Genomic DNA, 19,905 nt, shown 5'->3' with positions numbered 1-19,905 from the left:
CTGAAGGCTAGCTCCCCCCAAAGTTTGGGGTCCTCTTTATTAATGACAAACGTTCTTCATTTATACAGCAGCCAGAGGCCGGCTATTAATTTTGCTGTCACTCCTGGTGATTTTCCCCACGTTTTCATAACCTTGGTCTCATCCAAGTCGTGTCTAGAGAATGGCACTGGAGTGCAAAGCTGGGCAAGAGAAGTACCTAAAGCCCTACATGCACAAGTGGGATGGGGGATTTAAGCAGAACTGCCCGTGTCAGACTTCCTGAGGTTCTCAGATAGGGAAAGGAGTGAAGAGGAGAGGAGAGGAATGAAGAGGAGAGGAGTGAAGAGCAGAGTGAAGAGAAAAAAAATAGAAAATGGAAGAGGAAGGGAAAAGGAGGAGAAGAGGAAGAGGAAGAGGAAGAGGAAGAGGAAGAGGAAGAGAAGAGAAGAGAAGAGAAGAGAAGAGAAGAGAAGAGAAGAGAAGAGAAGAGAAGAGAAGAGAAGAGAAGAGAAGAGAAGAGAAGAGAAGAGAAGAGAAGAGAAGAGAAGAGAAGAGAAGAGAAGAGAAGAGAAGAGAAGAGAAGAGAAGAGAAGAGAAGAGAAGAGAAGAGAAGAGAAGAGAAGAGAAGAGAAAAGAGAAGGAGAAGAGAAGGAGAAGAGAAGGAGAAGGAGAAGGAGAAGGAGAAGGAGAAGGAGAAGGAGAAAAGGGAGGTACATCCTTCCTCAAGACCTTGCTCTTTTATTATGTAAAATCCCCGGTTCTGCCCAGGCTTGCCTGTAAAATGGCAGAAAATCACCTTGCAACATGAGGGACTCAAGCCAGGTACCAACTAGATATAGCTCAGATTCATCAAGCTATCTATCACTGTTGCAGCGGAGAAGAAAAAGAGCTTTATCCTGCTTGCGTGGGATGCACTTTCAATCTTCATGCTATAGCCACTCAGCCCCACCCTGAGCCTTCTGCTGTGGCTTTCCAGCAGCCTCTCCTGTGAATTCATTGCCTCAGCTTCTCTGCAAAACCTGCAAGAGCACGGCTGGCAGGAAGATTACCCAAACCCCCAGCTCATCAGTGGTGAAGGACAAAACAGTACTGGTGTCCTTTCATGCCGAGGCAACAGTGGTATGTCACTGGAACAAAGTGCTCCCCCCTGAGTAACAGAGAGGGACACATCCTGCCTGGACGCTGCGCACAGTGCCATGCCTTACCTCAGCAACCACACACAGGTCTGATGCTAATGTCTGGTCCTTTGTATTTGACATGGGTGCTTTATTTCCAGAAGTATAAAATGTGTTATGACGTTCAGTGGGGTGTCTGCCTAGAAATACTGGTCATCTGAAAGCTATACAAATGGTGATAACGTCCTGTTACCTGGTGTCTTGCCACAGTGCTCCGTTCTGAGAGGGGTGAAGCCCCTGCTCTGTTTCAGATCTGTCCTTTCCAATGTCTCTCCTGTCCAGAGAAAGGCCTTGCCGTTTATTCAGTCTACAATCAGAAATGATGGCACAGTTTTAACATACAGTAATCTCCAAGTTTCTTCTGTATCTTGTTTTGTTTTTTTTTCTCAGTGAAATTCACAGAAGTTTAAAGACTAAAACAGTGCTTTTGTTCCACTTGGCATTTCTTCTCTGTGGTTCACTCTATGCTGCGTGGGATAATGCAGGTATCAGCAGCGCAGAAGGATGCTGCTTCTGATGGCAAGCTAGAATTTTTGTCCTGTGCTGGCAGAGCAGCGTAAGCCAGGTTCCCAGACTCCATAATTGAACCCTGTCCTTTGGGTTACCAGCCAAACAACGGGAGGAGGAAATCAGAGCAAGGAAAGGAAGCTTAGACATGTCTGTGGGCTAGCTGCTCTGGCGGGGAAGGGAAGTTCAGAGCAAGGAGCCAGCAGCCAACCTCCCAGCCCAATAGGATCCACACCAAAGATAATAATATATCCTTTGGCTTTATTACCTCTGAGTAGATTGCTTCCTCGCAGGAGGTTTAGATTTATGCAGAGATAGCTTCTTGGCCTATGTGCCTTGACAGGTTTATGGGAGTGAGAGGATGAATATTCTGTCGATGTGTCTTGCATTTGCTTAATTCTGAGGTGTGCACGTGAGAAAAAGTGGGGACTGTAATGCAGGAGCAGGTGTGGAGACCTCTCTGCGTTGGTGCACGTATAGAGGAAGAGGGCAGTGCTCAAGGCACAGAGGGTAGGAGAGGTTTATAGCAGAAAATGTTGCCTGGGACAGCGCAGGGAAATGAGGTCTGCATGAGAGGGTGGCTGGAGAAATGTCACACGTGAAAGAGAACGCAGCATAGAAACGAGACGGAAAAGGAGAAAACAATTTCACAGTGTACAGCAGGGAAAAATATATAGGGAAAGAAAAAAAGGAACAAATGCCAGGAAAACAAAGATTTGACTTCCTAGAAAGGAAATATGAAATGGAATATGTGAACTGCTCTTAGAGAGCACTCCAGGCAGAGGGTTATTTACCGCCAGCCGTGACTAGTCACTCTACATCTGTCTCCATTTTTTTCTCTTGAACAAATTCCCTTTTTGGATACTTTCTTCCTGCTTTGCTTCCCTGTGATTGCCCCTGTAAGTGGTCTTTGGAGGGCAGGCTGTATACTCAGAACATATGTGCAAACTGGCAGGAGAACAGAAGAGGACAAAACCACTCTGTGTGCTATTTAGATTAGGCAGTGGATGCTTCCCCTGTGCCTACTCTCGGGGTCTCCGCTGCGTGCAGAATACAAGCTGCACCTATTGTCCAGCCACAGCCCTTCCTCTGAGCTCTTACGCGGTAGGGCCCCGGGCTCAGGGCACCCTGACATCTGCCTCACGTGGAGACTTTACGGGGCATAAGTCCTCTGTGCTTCACCCACCAGCAACACGACCTTTCCATTCTTGGCATTTCAGACCCATGGCAGTGAGCAGAGGACTCAGCCTTGTGTTTTTTACATCTAGATACTTCTTGCAAGCGAGGAAATAGCACTCTGCTTGTACGTCAGACGTGACAGCCAAAGCAAAAACCAACATTAATTCCATGTTCTTGTACTGTACTCCTTGAGTCTCACATCCATTTACCTGCACTCGAAAGCTCCTGGGGAGCTCTCAGGCCTAAAAAGGCTGGAGTCTGCCAGAAAAGATGAATTTCCTCTCACAACAGGAAGGCTTAGGAAGTAAAACAAAGCAGACATGTAGTAAATTACTTCTGCTTTTCAAATACCTTTTGCGGTATCCTCCTTACCATTACTTTATCTCAGCACTTTCAGTACATAACTCTTGTTAACTGAGGAGAAGGGCAAGAGAGGATAAAGATGATGTTAGTAAGAAAATAAGGCAACATCATACTGGCTTTGAACTCTGATATAAAGCTGGCCTCTGTTCAGTTCTGTGGCAGGTCTGCTGGTAAAGGGGGTAAGCCATAATTACAGGTATAAGCTTTTTAATTCCATAATAAGATTGAGTTAATATATATCGGTATCCTACTTATGCATTTTTTAATGCATTCTCTGATTCAGTCCAGGAGTAATATTCACGTTGTGCTCTGTCAGTCCTTGTGTAGGGTAGCATATGGATGGTATTTGCCAATTTCACTCCCATTGTATTTCTACAGTGTGGCATGGAAAAAATGTTTAAAATGTAAATTCAGAGTATCCTCTTAGTTTCTTTACTTAGATCTTCCTGGTACTTGTATTTCCTCAAGTTAGTTTGGTCTCTGGAGGACAGTAATCCCAAGAGAGGAACGTGTTTGTACTCCTTGAGATTTCTGAGGGGACAATTAGCTCTGCTTCAGTTGTGGTCTTGACCAGCTTACAGCACAGCACCCATCTCCAGGATGGGCTGAGCTCTGCAGTCCTTCCACAGAAGGATGGATGTGGCTTTTCGCGCTGTGGGAACCCACCTTCTCCCAGCCCAGCTGCAGCCTGCTGCTCTGCCCTGAGCTCTTGCATGTCTTCGCCTTGAAAACCCCAGGAACCAAATGAGTCCTTCAGTGCAAAAAACCTTAAGGAGTTAATAATCACACTTGCACTGCATGCCTGAAAGACATATTTACAGTTCCAGGGTCTCATGGAGTTGATAATATTATATGAACCTACGGTAAGCTGGAGAGTTCCCTGTTAGACTGCTGGACACGTCTTTGATAGTAAAGATGCTATTAAAGTCAGCCTCATGATTGCTTACTACACCACTCAGGCTAGCACTGTTCATTCTCATGCCACTATCTATGGGACTGTCTGAAAATAATTTCTGAGCAATTTCTATGCAGCTGTGGAGCTGAGATCCTATTCTGGAGCCTTCTCCTTGCAGTGGCAGTGACCTCTAACTTACTAGTACCATGTCTCTTCCCCAGTGCTGGTTAGGAAAGGGCCATATGCAGGCAACTGGTCCAAGCTTTTTCAATAACTGTCTTAGCAAATCTGGAACGGGCTGTTTTTTTAGAAGATTCTCAACATGCAAGAAAACTTCTCCATATTCACTAACCTTTTCTTTATGCCTTGCAAGTCAGAAAGACTCATTCAGGCATAGATCAGATGAGTTTAATTTCAGAGCCTGTTCAGAATTGTATCTTGGAAACGCCAGAGAAGCGGTATAGGGGAGATCCTAGAGTGTGTTCTTTATCTGTTCTTCATGCCCTGAACACTGTTGCTGTCTGGCACTACCTAGAAAAGAAAATCTGTGCAGTATGTCCCAGCATCAGTGATGCGGAGTATATCCGATCTGTCCTCAGGCAAAAGGTTTGTGGGCTCATCAAATTCAACATCACACACTAAGTCAGAGCGCAGAGAAGTTTGCACTGACTGTGCTACATTACTAACAATGATTCAAAGTATTGACTGTAGAAAATATGAAAAACATGAGAACCATGTTTCATACAAAATAAAAAAAAAAAACATTTTTTTCTGGGAAAACATTCAATTTCAGACCTGGAGTAATCAATATCAAATAAAACTCCAGCATTACTTTTCTGTGACTTGCTGTAGTGGGCAGCTTTCACTGACTGGAGTAAGTGACATCGTAAGTAGGCACAGGAATTTCATGATCTTTGTTAACTTCCTTAAGCTGAATTGGTTGGATACTCATATACCCACTTACGAAAGACAAAAACAAGGAAACGTCTCAATTTCTTAGAACTACAGGAGGTCTGCATCCAGGATCCCTGCCAATTATATTTACTCAGTATTTCCCAGATGTGACATTGTGTTGCCCTCCAATTCTCAGTGTGTAAAGAAAAAAACAGACAGCCCACTCACACAGCCATGAAGATTGTACCTGCCTTGTGTGGCAGCTTCATTACATACCTTGACACTTCTATCAGCAGGCACCAGTGCCTTTTTTTCCTCCATTGAACTTAATATCTGCAGACAGCAGGAACATTGCGCAAGCAGACAAACCTCCAGCCACGGCATAGTTTGGCTTTTCTAACGGGAGGTCAGAAGCGGATCCAGTTTCTCTGATGGCCAGAACATGTTGGTTTGCAGCACAGAGAACTTCAGCAGGCTGATTTGTGCCGTTCAGCTGAAGACATACCACGAGCAGCACAGCAGACAGAACCTCTTGCCTCCCAGGTCCACGCTAACGTCCACTGCTTATTTTCTCTAAAGAACTCTTTCTGAGCTGTGTTAGACCGTGCACTGTGCCTAGGATTCCATGCACCTCATTTCCCCATCCCTGTTCAGACACATACGTCTCATCTCCAAGGCATTATACACAGCTCCCCACATTTCTCCCACTCATACAGAGTCTTCCAACAACCTCGTTCTGCCACAGGTGAGAAGCAGAGCATGTCTGCCCTGTGCTGCCTTCCTTGCTTCCATCAGTGGTACATGGAGTTAAACGTGCCCTGTGTGGATGCTGCTGGTTTCAGGTGAACAGGCAGATGCCCGAAGTGAAACGCAGAATCAGAGCATACTTAAGGAACTTCAGCTCCAGTAAAATATGGAACTGTCCTTAAATGTTTCTTACTTCCATAGAATCCACGTGTTCCCTTATTCCTGCTCTCTGAATTGCAGTATCCCATCAAAACACAAGCTGCCCAGTGGTTTTTAAGAACGTAAGAGTTTTCTTTTCTTCTTAGAGAAATAACACTTATCAACTTTTACTGAAATACCGTATCAGCTCCTTGTCACTGGCAGTCTACAGTTCCTGCCGCTAAAAGTTTAATGCATTTACAGGAGCACTTAGGCATCAAGACTTTGATATCACAATCTGTTAGTCACAGGTGCTACATGATAGGTTTGTGTTAGCACATTATAGATCTTTTATCAGATACAGCACAAAATGTGTGTGTTTCTCTGCCAGGCACTCAGAATCAGCCTGCCGCATAGTTGATGAGTTACTCACCAATATAAGTTGTTGTTTATTTTAAACAGAACTTTTCCAGAGCTGCACCTTAATGGATAACTTAAACGCTAATTGGTAGGCCAGCAAAGATCAAGAACGTAACGTGAGCCAGGAAAAATGCAGGAGGTCAGCTGTGGTGCTTTGAGCATTGTCACTTCTTCCCAATAATATTCACCAAGTCAAATGATTAACACTACTCATTTGCTATAATAGGCATCGTCATTTTGACAGCAAATTACTACTGGATCAATAGCTCAGCTTTTCTTTGGCAATTCACATAGTGGCGTGAGACCTGTGACAACATGCCATGCTGCTGGCGTTACTGTTTCAACAACAAGAAAGGAAGGGAGAGATGGGAAAAGAAGTACTGATTGAAAAGTCCATTCAGATTGAAAAGTTCTAGATGTTTTCACACCTCTCAAAGGCTCTCCCCCCCCCCCCCCCCCCCAGAAACCAGGCAATACAACATATTGGGCCCCGAGATTCACCCTAAACTGTACTTTTCATTTTTATTAAAATCAGTGGTCCCATGCAAGTGTTGGAGCACATACCTCAGCTGTGCTGTAATCCCCTGAGAAAGACACCCCTTCATTACGGTCCCAGAGAAGTCAGTCACTCAGTGTCACAGCCCTGCTCTTTGCACCTAATTCCAGACGTCAGGAAATCCATCATTTGAGAAGGGGCACAGACCTGTAGGAGTTCTGAGTTAGAAACTGCAGAAAGTGCTTCACTTCAGAGATCAAATTAAAGCTGTGTTTTCAGCTGCCCTAGTGCTGCCATCATGCACACATACCATTTTCACTGACTTTAATGACCAACCTAAAAGCAGATCTTCTGCGTGCCGTGACCGCCATAAGACCACCTGAGCTGATCTTCGGCTCCACGCACAGGTGGCCTCATCTGAGTCATTTTTCAGATTGATAAGAAAGATTTAGTGCATAGAAAATTGTTCCCTGACAAAGGCTGGAGAAATGCTTCCTGGAGATAAAGGGATTGCTGGGACGGGAGCGCTGCATCAATAGTCCATGTACCTAATGTTCTTCAGATGTCCTTGCGGGCTGAGCTGTATTCCGCCACCTATCCTCTTTAACATATACAAATGAAGCAAAGAGTGAGATGATTTATGCTTCACCGTTGTCACCAAGTGAAACCTGTAAGCTTCTTCATTACTGGGACAAAAGCAGGCACTTTCTACACGCTTTCAGCAGTAATCTCTGAAAGCTCAGGTACAAAGCTGCTGAAGGACAGAAGCACCCTCTGTCTGAACATGGCCGTGCATTGCTTGCTGTCAAACATGAATCTCTGAGAGCTCCAGACGGGTCTGCTCTGATGCAGTTATCCTTGAAGATCATCTGATAGTGCAGCATGGGACTGTTTAATTGCAAAATGGGATTAAGCACATTGAGAGTATTGTACCTGTCTTCCAAAAGTTGAACTAGTTTCTTTTTTTTTTTTATTTGCTTCTGGGACCAATTCAGGATGTTGACTTGGATCTATAAACTCTTCTATAGATTAGATCTTGGTTAGGAAATGGACTGCATTCCTTTCATGTGCTGTCTTAGCAGTTGAGATCAGCAGACTTGCTTTTTCTAATGTGTTTGGGAAGCAGGAGCAATATTTTATCTCCTAGTATGCTGGTACAGAAATGTTCAGGTTTATTAATTCTTCAGGACACAGGAAAAGTCTTCATCACCTGTGTAGGCAGTCATGGGAAAGGACCCACTGCAAAGACTGCACTGAACTCTGGTTTTGGAGGCAGCTGGAAAATATTAGTAGTCTTCAGAGCCAATATACAGTACATATTGAGAGCCAGTAAATGATGCATATTATTGCAAATTCCTGTGCACTTCTGCATTTTATAAAACAGATAACTAAAATACTCACCTAGCCAGATCAGTCCCCAAGGGATGTGCATTTCTAAGCAGAGGACAAACTAAAAACACAGAACAGGACACAAATTAGCCAAACAGAATGGCTAAGTGGTTGAAACAAATGGTTTTAGGATCACTGAGCAAGGACCATGACCTCCTTTTGCATCAGTCAAGGCAACTGTGAAACTTTGTGAAAGAAGCTCACCACAAAACAGATGCTGGGCTATCTTAGGTAAATAAATTACCAAAAAATAATAACAAAAAACTCCCCTACACATTTTACAAAGCACAGCTGTGTAAATACTGCATGAAACGGGGGAGAGGAGGAGAGATGTAACATACACCCTTTTTTATGCAGAAGTTCTGCTCTCGGCACTGTTTATTAACATTCCCAGTACAACCATCACTACGCTGCATAACACAGTGCAGCTACTGTACACATTTTGATCTTTGTTTTAAAGGAGAAAACAGGCTTCGTTTTAAAGCAAACATTCTCACCCGAGTTGAAATGTGCAAGGAGAGGTGTTAGGGGACGGAGAGATGATGGTGCAGGAACGGGAAGGGGAAGCAGACTGTGTTACATTTCTCTCTTTTTTTTTTTTTTTTTGTTTCCTTTCCCACACTGTGTTTGTTGCGCTGACTCTAGATGTTCCTCATCCACTGCTTCTGCACAAAACCGGGAGCATTCCTGAGCTCTTAACTTCACTGAGCTGGATACCTACTGCAATTTTCCTGCTTCTCAGCTGCTAAGTGCAGCACATGCCAGCCTCCAAATGCTCACATCAAAAACTGTGGATCTGCCCACAGAGAGGAAGAAAACGGTTCTTCCCAACTGGGCTGAAGGCTCACCTCATCCAATATGCTACCTCTGACAAGGTACCAACTTCTTCAGAGTTAGTTGCTGCCCCAACACTTCAACCACAGCAGTCAGTGAGCATAGTAAAGCAGAGAAATCTGTCTAGCGGCCTTTTAGCTCAGGTAATGATTTGGCTCAGTGGCTGCAGAGCCGTCCTATACCCCCAGGAACATGTATGTGCTATTACGGCAGCTGTGTTATTTCCCTGGAGTGGGTAGTCTGTAACCTTGACCCATAACCCCACAGCTTATGGCATGAATGCAGTGCTACCCCTCAGCTCGTCCCCATACAGCCAAGCCCCACTGGAGTGACGGTAATGAGGACATTGCAGCCCAAGTAAGGGATACGGTTTAAATAATCCTATTTTTCTTATGTTTTCCGGCTCCACGAAGACTTAAAGTACATCAGTGTCTTCCTCTAGCACGTACGCTGGCTGTAGCTTCATTCTGAGTTCATTGGTGTCTTGCTTGGAGGCGAGCAGGTAATCCACAGCATCTTCCACCTCGGCTTGCCCACACTGCTCTTGCACGGCTGGCAGCCCTGGTGAGCTCATTCCTTCTGCTCTTCTCTTACATCACTGGTTGCAGCTATTATTAGTGCGATATACACCAAAAAGCATAACATAAGATATCCTGTAGCTAAAATTAGCTGGAAAATTATAGGCTGTGTTTTGCTGTTTTGTGCACAGTCTTCATTTCCCTCGCTGGGATTTGCCTGAAGATCTTTGATCCCCCAAAAGCCAGCAAAATGAAATGGTCCCTCCAGTCCTCGTGTCCAAGAGCAGTGCTCTCAAAAAGAGTGGGGCCATTTTATCAGCAAAAGTCTTAGGTTCCACCTAAGTAGGAAGGAAATAGCTTTTATTTTAAAAGTAAGGATTTATAGTCAATGAGATTGGAAAAAAATATAAACGTATGGATTATCTTTCTTTGTACTTAGTGTAACATCCCATTTTATTACAGCAGCCCACGTTTGTCTCCAGGAGTTTTATCTGTGATGTAGTACGCTAATGCACTACTGTGCTCTGAACAGGAGAAAGCACTTTGGACGTAGTCCAGATTTAACCGTCTTAGGGCTCGCCGTTACTCTTTGCTGAAATAGCGACAAATGAAAGTAAGAAGGCATCATCTTCACTCTTCCTCTGAACTTCTCCAATGCTCAATGTGAGGGGTATGTTTGAAGCAAAGGGTGGTGGTCATTGCCACTTCCTTCACAACTCATCTGTCTCTCCCTGCTCTTTCAGTCCTTACAACCTATGTCCCTTTGCCATTTCTTGAGTGAAAACCACTTGGCCACATCTAGTCTGAACGTGCTGTCCAAGAAACTGCTTCGGACTCTCGGAAGTTCAACGTCTGACATCAAAATGAGTCCCGAAAGCAGTCCTGTAATCCAGGCAGAATTGCCAGTTTGGGCCAGTTGGAGCTTTTAAAAAGTAAAAGATCCCCAAAACAGCTGTATTTCTTATGCAAATCCTTAGCCAAATGGGAACTTGTAGGTATTAAATAAATTGTTTGCCTTCTGTTAAAAAATGATCATCTAGAAACCCAGTAATTTTGGGGGGCCAGGTTGTAAGAGGGCAAAGCAGTCTTGCAAAGAGCATTTCTCCCATGTTGTGAGAACTGTAGTGCTGTTGTGATTTTACAGTACTCTTTCTCTACTGTTACAGAATTTTTGTCTTTAATGTTGTTGTGGAAAACCCTGAACAAAAACTGGCACTTAATTCAGAGTAAACAGTGGCAGTGACTGAATAGAAACCTGATGTCAAATATACAACTACCGCGGGAAAGTGAGAATCCATTGCTTTCTCATCTCTGCCAGTTGTTGCCTTCTTAAGTGTGTTATTCATAAAATTAGCAATTTAAAAATGCATAGAAACATTATTTTTTATATTCATAGCGTCACTCTAAAAAAAAAAAAAAGGTTAAAAATCGATTTGCTGGCCTCTTGGGGAAATGCTGTAATGTTTTTGGCTGTCTCCTACTTTCTGCTGCCAGCTAAAAGTACCATCTGGCTTGTTTAGGGCCCTTTTCCATATCAGGTGCTTCCAAAATTCTCCCCAACCAGAGGATTGTTTCATTGGGTTGCTTTGCCTGCTGAGGCATGTGTCCTGGGCTGGGAATCCTACTGCTTCTGTTCTCTGCCATCTTGCTGACGGTGGTGTGTGTATGTTTGGGCACAGATCTTGCTGCCTCTCTCCCGAGGACATTTGCATCATTGTCAGCTGCACATATTAAATTGATATGCAGAGCTCAGAAACACGTATCCCGTCTTTTGTCCCTTTGTTTGTGCAATTGTTGTGGTTTTAATTCTTCTTTGACACCTGGAATATCACAAAGCTGCTGATAATCTGTTGGCTACTAAGGGAAACGACATTGATAGAAGCATAATGTGTGTCAGACTTATATCTAGATAATTGCAGGCACACCCCAAACCCTCGCAGCTCAGGGAACTAAATCCTAAATCCATTATTAATTTGGAGAGTCATATGTGGCAGTTGGCTGCGGTGTCATCCTCTCGCCGCAAGAGTCACTTGTACGGGATTTGAAAGCCGGCGCTGGTTAATTCTGCCTCGCCGTACCAAGTCCTGCCGAATGGGAGCCACTTGGGGTACACGCTTGCTGCCATTTTGTGGCGCCGTGAGGAGCTGTAACAAAATGGTGTTGACGTCCTCACTCCTCATGGAATGAAGCTTCCCACGTGCCTTCCTCTGCACACACATAAAACCCCAAGGTGGGAACCTGGGGACTGCGCATGGCACCGTTCGACTGTGGCACCTCCTCCTCGGGGTTCTTTGTTTTCCCAAATTCACCCTTTTACTTATAAATAGAAATCTACCCATCGGAAGATTTACGAGTAGATTTGAAGTATTGTAGTTGCTAAGTATAGACTTTTGATGTGATCTTATGGAAAGATGGAGCACGTTTTGAAACAGATACTGCCGTAAGCTGTCTTGTCCTATTTCTAAAATGATCTGTGCCATACACTGCTGACTTTTCCTGTCCATCCACTAAAAAGTGAATTATGAAGAGTGCTGAGACAAACAGATAGTAGTTTAACCTTGTTAGTAAATATCAGGTAGCTGATATATACTGCTAGGATGTTACATCACAGCCTTTCTTTTCAATATAGGTTTATGAAATTATCTTGTTACTATATAAACTGCCTTTGCTGTGTACATTCTTCCAGAGGTTTATTGTTCTATGTATGTTGGCACAGTAGCATGACTACGAAGAGTCAGTTCATGATGTGGTGAATTTTAAATACTTGGGAGACGGCCATATCTGTTCTTCAGCAAAGGAATGAAACCTTTTTTTTTTTTTCGTCTAAGGTTCTAAAAGTTTCAAAAGACGTGCTAAAATGAAAAGGAAGTAGTAACTAAAGACTGGATGGAAAGTAGTACATCAGAGCACCTATTTTGTTTGTTTCCTTGTTTCCCTCCGAATCCTAATGTGTTAAGTACAAGTTAGCATTTTAAATTAAATAAACCCGTTCTGTGAACTAGTAAGATGCTTGAAGTATATCACACATTATTCATTTATTTTTGTGTGAGTGCAATAAAAATTTTACAAGCTGTAATCTTGTTCTTTTAATAGAGAGAAAACTATGCAGAATATGTTGCTTAGAGTATTAGATAAGCTACAGTGTGTTAATCAAATATTTTCGTGATATGAGGGCAGTTGAGAAAACAGTACAATTTTTGCTAATGGCACTGGTAAGTAAACGGATCTATCATTACATTGTCATGAAAAGTGACATTGAGCAGAAACACCCTGCCAATCCCTAGAAGATAAGTATTTAATGTAATTAGACAGACACTGTCTCCTTTGTTGAACGTAGCATTAATCACCCAGAGAAGTCCAACTTTATATGAAATGGCTTTTTCTGATATGTCTTTGTATTAGAAAGCTTCTTGCATGGTTTTGTCATGATGATATATTTGAAGAAATGACTGCTATACGGTTTTCCTCATGACCTATCTTGTTGTTCTGTGTTCCATAATATATATATATATATACATATTTTTTTTGTTTAGCAATGTTGCAGTGAGTAGCCATGACTTGTTTCTAAGTCCAGAAAAGTACACACATTTGGAGCTGAACCTCCTTGAAATAGCTACTGCATTCAACTTCTGCAATATAAAAGAAACACAAATAGCTTCCATTATGTTCTTTAATTCTTCATGTGTGGTGTTAGCATAGGTTCGTTGTCATGGCATAAGCAAAATGTTTCTTGCTCCAAATGCTAGTTCATAATATCACACACAAAAAGTACTTCTTTCTATGAAAATCTCATTGTTAAAATGATGAAAAATGTTGCCCCCTTCCAGAATTCATTGGCACTACATTTTTTTTTCTCCTCCGTTGCTTGTAATTTGTGCTGTGAAATGCTGTCTGGTTATGAACTGGTATCCACTTGAATCAGCGCACAGCTGCATCTTCCCACCTTCTCAGTGGTGCAGAGGGCTTTGAAGGGGAAGAAAAGGGTTTAGTCAAAGATGACAGCAGACTTCGCCAAGTAACAGGTGGAGGTCAAGCCGGTTTATTTGTTGGGCTGAACAGAGTGCAGAGATGAAAAATCTTCGTCATAATAAGGTTTAGGAAGAAAATGCTGACTAGTCTAAGCTTTGATTCCAGCTGACAGATCCTTTTCTAGTGTTCATTACTTGATTTCACAGTTCAGGCAATTTTAAGAGGCTTAAAATTATATTTCTGCTCTCCTCTATAAAACTTTTCGATCACTTTCTAATTTTTGCTTTCAGTAAAGTTATAGGGACTCCCTAATATATCACTCATGCCTTTACAATCTTATAAAGTCAATATGCCATCAAAAAATGAAAGGATGAACCTTTTTTAAGGGCCTTACTTTTACCGATTATTTTTAAAAATGAAGTAAAAAATTGACACGTAGGTGCCAATTTGATTAGAATATTAATTCCAGCTTCAGAAAACTCCCCTGAAAAGTGGGTAGTAAAATAAGCACGATGTTCAAGAAGTCACTTTTCCTGCCCAGGCATATGGGATTTTTATAAGCAACTGGTGACAACGTGAATGAGGCTGTGCCATGCCAGAGCGTTAAGTTTCAGTCCCCAAGTGCCATCATGAAAGGGAGTCACAGCAAGACCCCCGGCAATCAGAGCAGAACGTCCTGACATTGTGCGGCAGTGCTGGGACTGCGATGACCTGGCGGCATCACTGCATGTCAATGCAGCACCACAAAGGGATTTTAGAGGGCTGAACTGCAAGTGTGTGAGTCTCTCCTAGTGTAGTCTCCTGCCCTTTCCCTCTGCTAACTGCTGGGAGGAGAAGGTAGGCGTTTCTCCTCTCCCACCCTTTTTTCTTCCACCACCGCCTGCTTCCTACCTGCTGAAGTTAGCAGAATAGGAGTATCTTTAGCCATTTGCTAAAATCTTCCCCCCTCAGACTTTCTATTACTTCTGCATTCATTCTTTGCAGGAAGAGGAAACTCACTGGTCAAACCCTTGGACACCAGAATAGTTGCATGCAGTTTCCCAGGGAGCCAGATAGCTCTAAAGCTTCCCAGTGAGTGACAGTTTCTCTCTTCTATTCTTCTGAAACATGTGTTTTACACATATACTGGAAAATGTTAATATCAATTTACAGCCAGATTCTTGCTTTTTAAAAAAAAAATCTCCCAAAGTATATACACTTAGAGCACCTCAGTACACATGTCACTTTTTTGTGTAGGAGAAAGTGTTGGATGCTCTTATACACATAACATCATTGGGCTTGAAAGCTGTGAGCTCATTCAGAGTTAGTGGCAAGTACACTGGACTTGCCAGCACCAAACTGTGAAACCTTTTCTATGTGACTAGTAGAAATCTCATGGGGGTTGAAATCCAAAAAGGGGAGGAGGGGGGGTGTAAATTTGTGCATTTGGATTCGAGTACCTTCAATACTATGATTTCAACTTCGTCTTAGAAGTCCTTGAATCACAAATCATTGGAGGCTGGGAGAGCATTTTGGAGAATTACCACTGTGTATGCTTTCCCTGGTCTTTTACTCTTTTCTAGGCATCCATTACTTACCACTGTCAGAGAGAGGATACTGGGCTAGGTGGATCCCTGTAATCTGATTTGGCATGGCTATTTTTCTGTGTTCCTAAGCTCATGAGATCAAGTTATGTAGGATTATTTCATAATGCCAGAGCAGCAGTTTCTGAGGTTCGACAAAGCTATCTAGCAAAGTGTCTAATAAAAGAAAAATCCTGTCCCATACTGTAGCTTTCTTGGTCCAGTGAAGCAGCATCCGCATGCATACAAATCTTGTAAAGTTACTTTTGATAGCTCCCTCTGTCCCTTCACTTTTTGTAAGCTAAAGTGCCATTTTCCTTTTTACAGCTTAATTGAACCTAAATGCACCCATTTTCTGCAATGTGCTATTTTGGTAATTTTACTATTTCCTCGTAAGTTTTCCGTTAAGCAAACTGAAAGCTTCCCCTTTATCACTTCACTGGGCCAAGATTTCACACAGTATCCTGCTTGCTACAAAATATGATAGTGTTCTCTCTCACCTTGTTTCTTTTTTCTTCTTTTACTTTCTTTTATAAAATTAGGATATCTAAGAAACCCCGAACACCGCGGAGCACTACATGGTGGGTGTGCTTATTCAAACAATGCCAATGCTCTTGTTCTTGGTGCATAGACATTTTGTGGTGGTTGGGGGGATGTACCAGCTGTCCCTCTTGTGTGGGTTCTCCAGTGTCTAGTAGGAGGACTCATGCTAAGCATTTTGCCAGAGTGACAGCCCTGGAGGGAGCACTTACATGTTACCTCTGCCCTTTCCATGCCTGTTTCCATGAAACTTAGGGACTTTTTCCCTGCGAGCCCTCTGCCTCCCTGTCTGATGTGTTTAAAATTGCACAGGAGATGAGAGAGGTGTTGGGCAGACCACACAGGCAGACAGAGCTCCTCTGGAAATGAAGCCAAAGCCAAACTGCTGCGCTCTTGCCTGCTCTGCAATAGAAACATTTTATTTTTTCCAGGAGGATTCTTTGTTCCTCCAGAAAACTAAAGCTATTGGGAAAGCCGAAAAATGAGGCTGATTTCGCCTGTCTGATATCACCTGTCTGAGAACTGATCTGTTGCAAAGCCATTAAAGTTCTCGCTGACTGGGAGCTGCCAAGACTTGCTCAGGAGTTGCTGGTGGCAGGTCCACAGTGCCATTGCAGCAGCCGCTCACCAGCGTACAACTAGCAATGGACACTTTCCAGGAAAAGAGCACAGCAGCTGTAGATCAGCTACAAATGATTTTTTGTGTTACGGAGAAATGAGATGACTGTTCAGTCCTGTGACTGTCAAACCGAGGCAGTCATATCATAAAAATACCAAGAACCACTGGATAGCAATACATAACAGTTCCATGAGTACACTCTTGACCTGTCAAATTATAAATCCATTTCAGTTTGGTACGATGCACATGAATTCAGCTTGCAACTCTTTCTTTCTTTGGAATAATGTATAAACTCTTCACCTCAAATTGTGTAGAAATCAGGTGACTTTACAGTACATGTTAAATTACCTGAGTTATTTTCACTCCTGTCTACAGTCATTTTATTAATTAAAACATATGTTCAATGGCTGTGTATACCGATTAAGTCTTCAAAACCAATATTAGCACCAAACTTAGTCTTGTCATCATAAAAGTAATTTAAAAACATTACCATGCAGTAACTGAGGTCACAAGTCTAAAAAATTTGCATATTTACCCATCTCCATCTCATGCCTTTGGCATTTAACAGCCATCATTGTTATATATAGCTTGGATAGCCAGTGGTTTTTGATGGCATGCAAATAATGAGCAAATGATTTTTGAGAAAATAAATAAATAAATAAATAAATAAAACAGAAAATTTGACTCCATCCTCTTCAGTTACTAAAATTCCCTTTAGTATCACTTGCAATTTAGCATCCATATGCATCTCAGGAAGATATAGTTGAAACATAAATCTATTCTGGGTCTTTTACTTGCAAAAATATCATACCTCAGCTATAATCATATGCAAAGACTTTTTAGAGGGCTTTGTAAATGCCATCCAAATTTATGATGGCATTTTTTGCCTAACAGCTATAGATGTTCCATCCCCAAAGCACCCACATAAAGGTATATTCTCCTATGGATGGCTGCAGCTTGTTCCTGCTGCTATATCTAATCTGCCAAGTATGCCGAAAAACTCTCAGATAACATTTGAAATGAAACAAATGTAATAATGAATTTTAAATGACTGGATGTTTAAAGACGTCATTAGAAAAAAATATTCTTATTAAAATATATATTTATACAATGCAAAATGACACTGAAACTAACATTAGATCAGAGAGAAAATTGAACTGTCATCTTGCTGTTTATTACACCTCTCATTAAAGTTTTCAAATATAAAATTCTAATTATATTTTAAGGAAACTGCCAATATGTTGGTTACCACTTTATTAGTTATTGAAAGAATTACTTGGACAGCAAAGCAGGGATGAAGGCTAATCTACAAGGCTAAAACAATCCAGAAGATGCTGTAAACATAGATATTAGCAGACAAGATAATACGCTGTATGGAAACGTCACACCAAAATATTTAAGGTAGATTTTAATGGGGTAGAGTTTTAAAATAATGATGAAGATTGTGTCATGCAGTTTTAAGAACCTGTAGAGAAGATTTTCCTCCGGTAAAACTGATACTTCTCTTTTGTAAATGGAGCAGTACTCATTTACAAAGCAGAAATTTCAACCGTCTCTATCCTAAGTGGCATCAGAATCCTGATTCTAACTCGAATGATCATTTTTGGCTAAAAATTGCTGAGGAGTCCAAAAGCATTTAAAACCTAAAGCCATTGAATCCATTTAATGCACCTTTGGCACCTCTCTCTCTTAGTCCTTTTTGAACATTCTGGTCCTCATTTTAATCAATCTCTTTTTATTAAGTTCTTTGGCTCATTTACTTGTACGTGCATTTGCTTTATTTTATTTGGAACATTTCTTTTGTAGTGTCTTGAAAAAGAGTTGTGACATTTCTTTTGGATAGCTTCTTAAGTATCTGGCAGTCACCTATGATACGATGTTGATGGGTACGGATAGATGAGCTCTGTTTTCCTGATGATCCGTCAGATGTCGAGTTCTGAGGAAACTGGTTGTGTGTGTTGGTGATGCATATGCAGTAGTTTGATAAGTGGATAGATGGGGAGCTTTCATTTTACTTCTGTAAAATCACTGTTCATTAAGCTGGATTTTGTTTTGTGAAGTGAGGTGCTCACTGGCAGGTAGTTAATCAGTGATCATGGTAACTCAGAACGTGACCAGAGGAGCGAGCACACATCCAAAACGCAGAAACTAAAGAGCACTTCATTAGGATGAGTGAATTTCCATCTGCATTGTATTTTGCGCATACTGGAGCAACTAGTACAGTAAGCTGACGGATGGCAGCTAGTGTGATCATATCTCAGCAGAAGATAAATAAAGTTTGCTCAGCAGTAAGTAGAGCAGACTTACTATGACTGACAGTAGCATAGCCATCAAAACTTCAAGAAACTTGAAATTAAGGCTTCCCCAGAAAAAAAAAGCAGCTGATCAGCATTTCTGTTGATATTGATTTCAGTGATATTGCTGGAATAATTTTCACATAAGGATGAAAAATCCTTGGAAAAAGTCATCCCACATACCAGTTTTTTATTCAACAGCCAACTTGTTTTTATGCATCATCTATTTGTTTTGCATGTTGTTGAGTTCATGGTCCACCTGGTAATATCTGAGCTTCCGTGATTCCTTTGTATAGTGTCCCTTGGGAATGAAGATCTAAACCATATTTCATTCATAGCTTTTGTTATTTACAAAAACTTCATCAAGAGCCTAGTGACAGAGAGCGACTGGGAATTTTGGGGTGATTATCCAAAAGTCATCTTTGGAGATGAATATAAGCTGGTCTACCAGTGTGACTGACTTGATATGGAGTTACTGTGTAAGATGTGTGTAGTCAGAATAATGTTAGTAATTAACAAGTGAAATTGGATGAACATATAGATATGGATATAGCTGTAAATTTGGAGAAGAGGGGAATTGTTCTCCTCTTATACTGCTGTGACTGCATTCGCTTCATCAAAGTTAATCATAATTTTAGATAGCTGTGTGGAAGTAGGTTAATAGATATTTATTTGCTCTGGGCAGGATTGGTGCATTCAATTCTCACACATCATTTTCTGGTCCATTTAAATATATATCAGCCTCATACATGAAAATTTGAAGATCTTTAGCTGTACTCAAGGAAGACTCTTATGTGGTGCGTTTCTAGTACTAGCAGACATAAGGAGGTAGAGGAATTAAAAACATCACAATGCTCCAGTGCCCCTTAGAAGATGAGGAACATGAAGTATTCCTGTGCATTCACTGGTTAAACTTGGGCTGGAGGTTTGCGAAGTGCAGAGTTTTGGAAAGTCTTACTGCGGGACTTCAACATCCGTGCAATGGCTCCAGTAACCAGAGTCTCTCAAGGACAAGGATCCCATTTACGCTTGCATTATGCATTGAGCAAAAGGGTGTGATGCATGATGTGGAATGAACAAAATAACGTGTGTGTTTAGGGAAATGCCAAATTAATGAAAATTCAGAAAGCTCTAATGTTGAAAAAAGCACTCAAATTCCTTGATAGAAATATAATGCTGCTAACAGTTTCAAGATTATTGTTGTCTGAATTTTCTGCTTATTGTGTACTGCAATTAAAATTCTTTTCAACTGAAAAACCAATGTCAAATTAATATTTCCTTTTGGAAAAAAATACGAAAGTATACATCTTGTTCTATTTAGCACCATCAGGATCTTTGATCTGGTTCCCTCTGTCCAGTGAAAAAAAAAACCTGATTCATGTTAATG

At 41.7% G+C, this 19,905-nt stretch overlaps 1 protein-coding gene across 50 annotated transcripts in view; it reads left to right on the top strand.

Moving 5' to 3' along the window:
- The window catches only part of NFIA (nuclear factor I A), a 352,158-nt gene that overhangs the window by 274,537 nt on the left and 57,716 nt on the right, over positions 1-19,905 (top strand). For 15 of the 50 annotated variants that reach the window (XM_080603150.1, XM_080603165.1, XM_080603155.1 and 12 more), the window contains one exon: positions 15,608-15,646. The exons of 23 other annotated variants lie outside the window; for them this stretch is intronic. In XM_080603150.1, coding sequence (XP_080459276.1) covers positions 15,608-15,646 — 39 coding nt within the window. Of the gene's footprint in view, positions 1-14,487; positions 14,575-15,607; positions 15,647-19,905 lie in introns of all 50 variants that reach the window. 12 more of the 50 variants (XM_080603181.1, XM_080603195.1, XM_080603192.1 and 9 more) reach the window with 1 other exon arrangement.

The sequence above is a fragment of the Anser brachyrhynchus genome, assembly GCF_964034855.1.
Source record: "Anser brachyrhynchus genome assembly, chromosome: 8".
Taxonomy (NCBI): domain Eukaryota; kingdom Metazoa; phylum Chordata; class Aves; order Anseriformes; family Anatidae; genus Anser; species Anser brachyrhynchus.
Note: the sequence above shows the minus strand (reverse complement) of the source record. Positions and strands in the feature narration are given on the sequence as shown.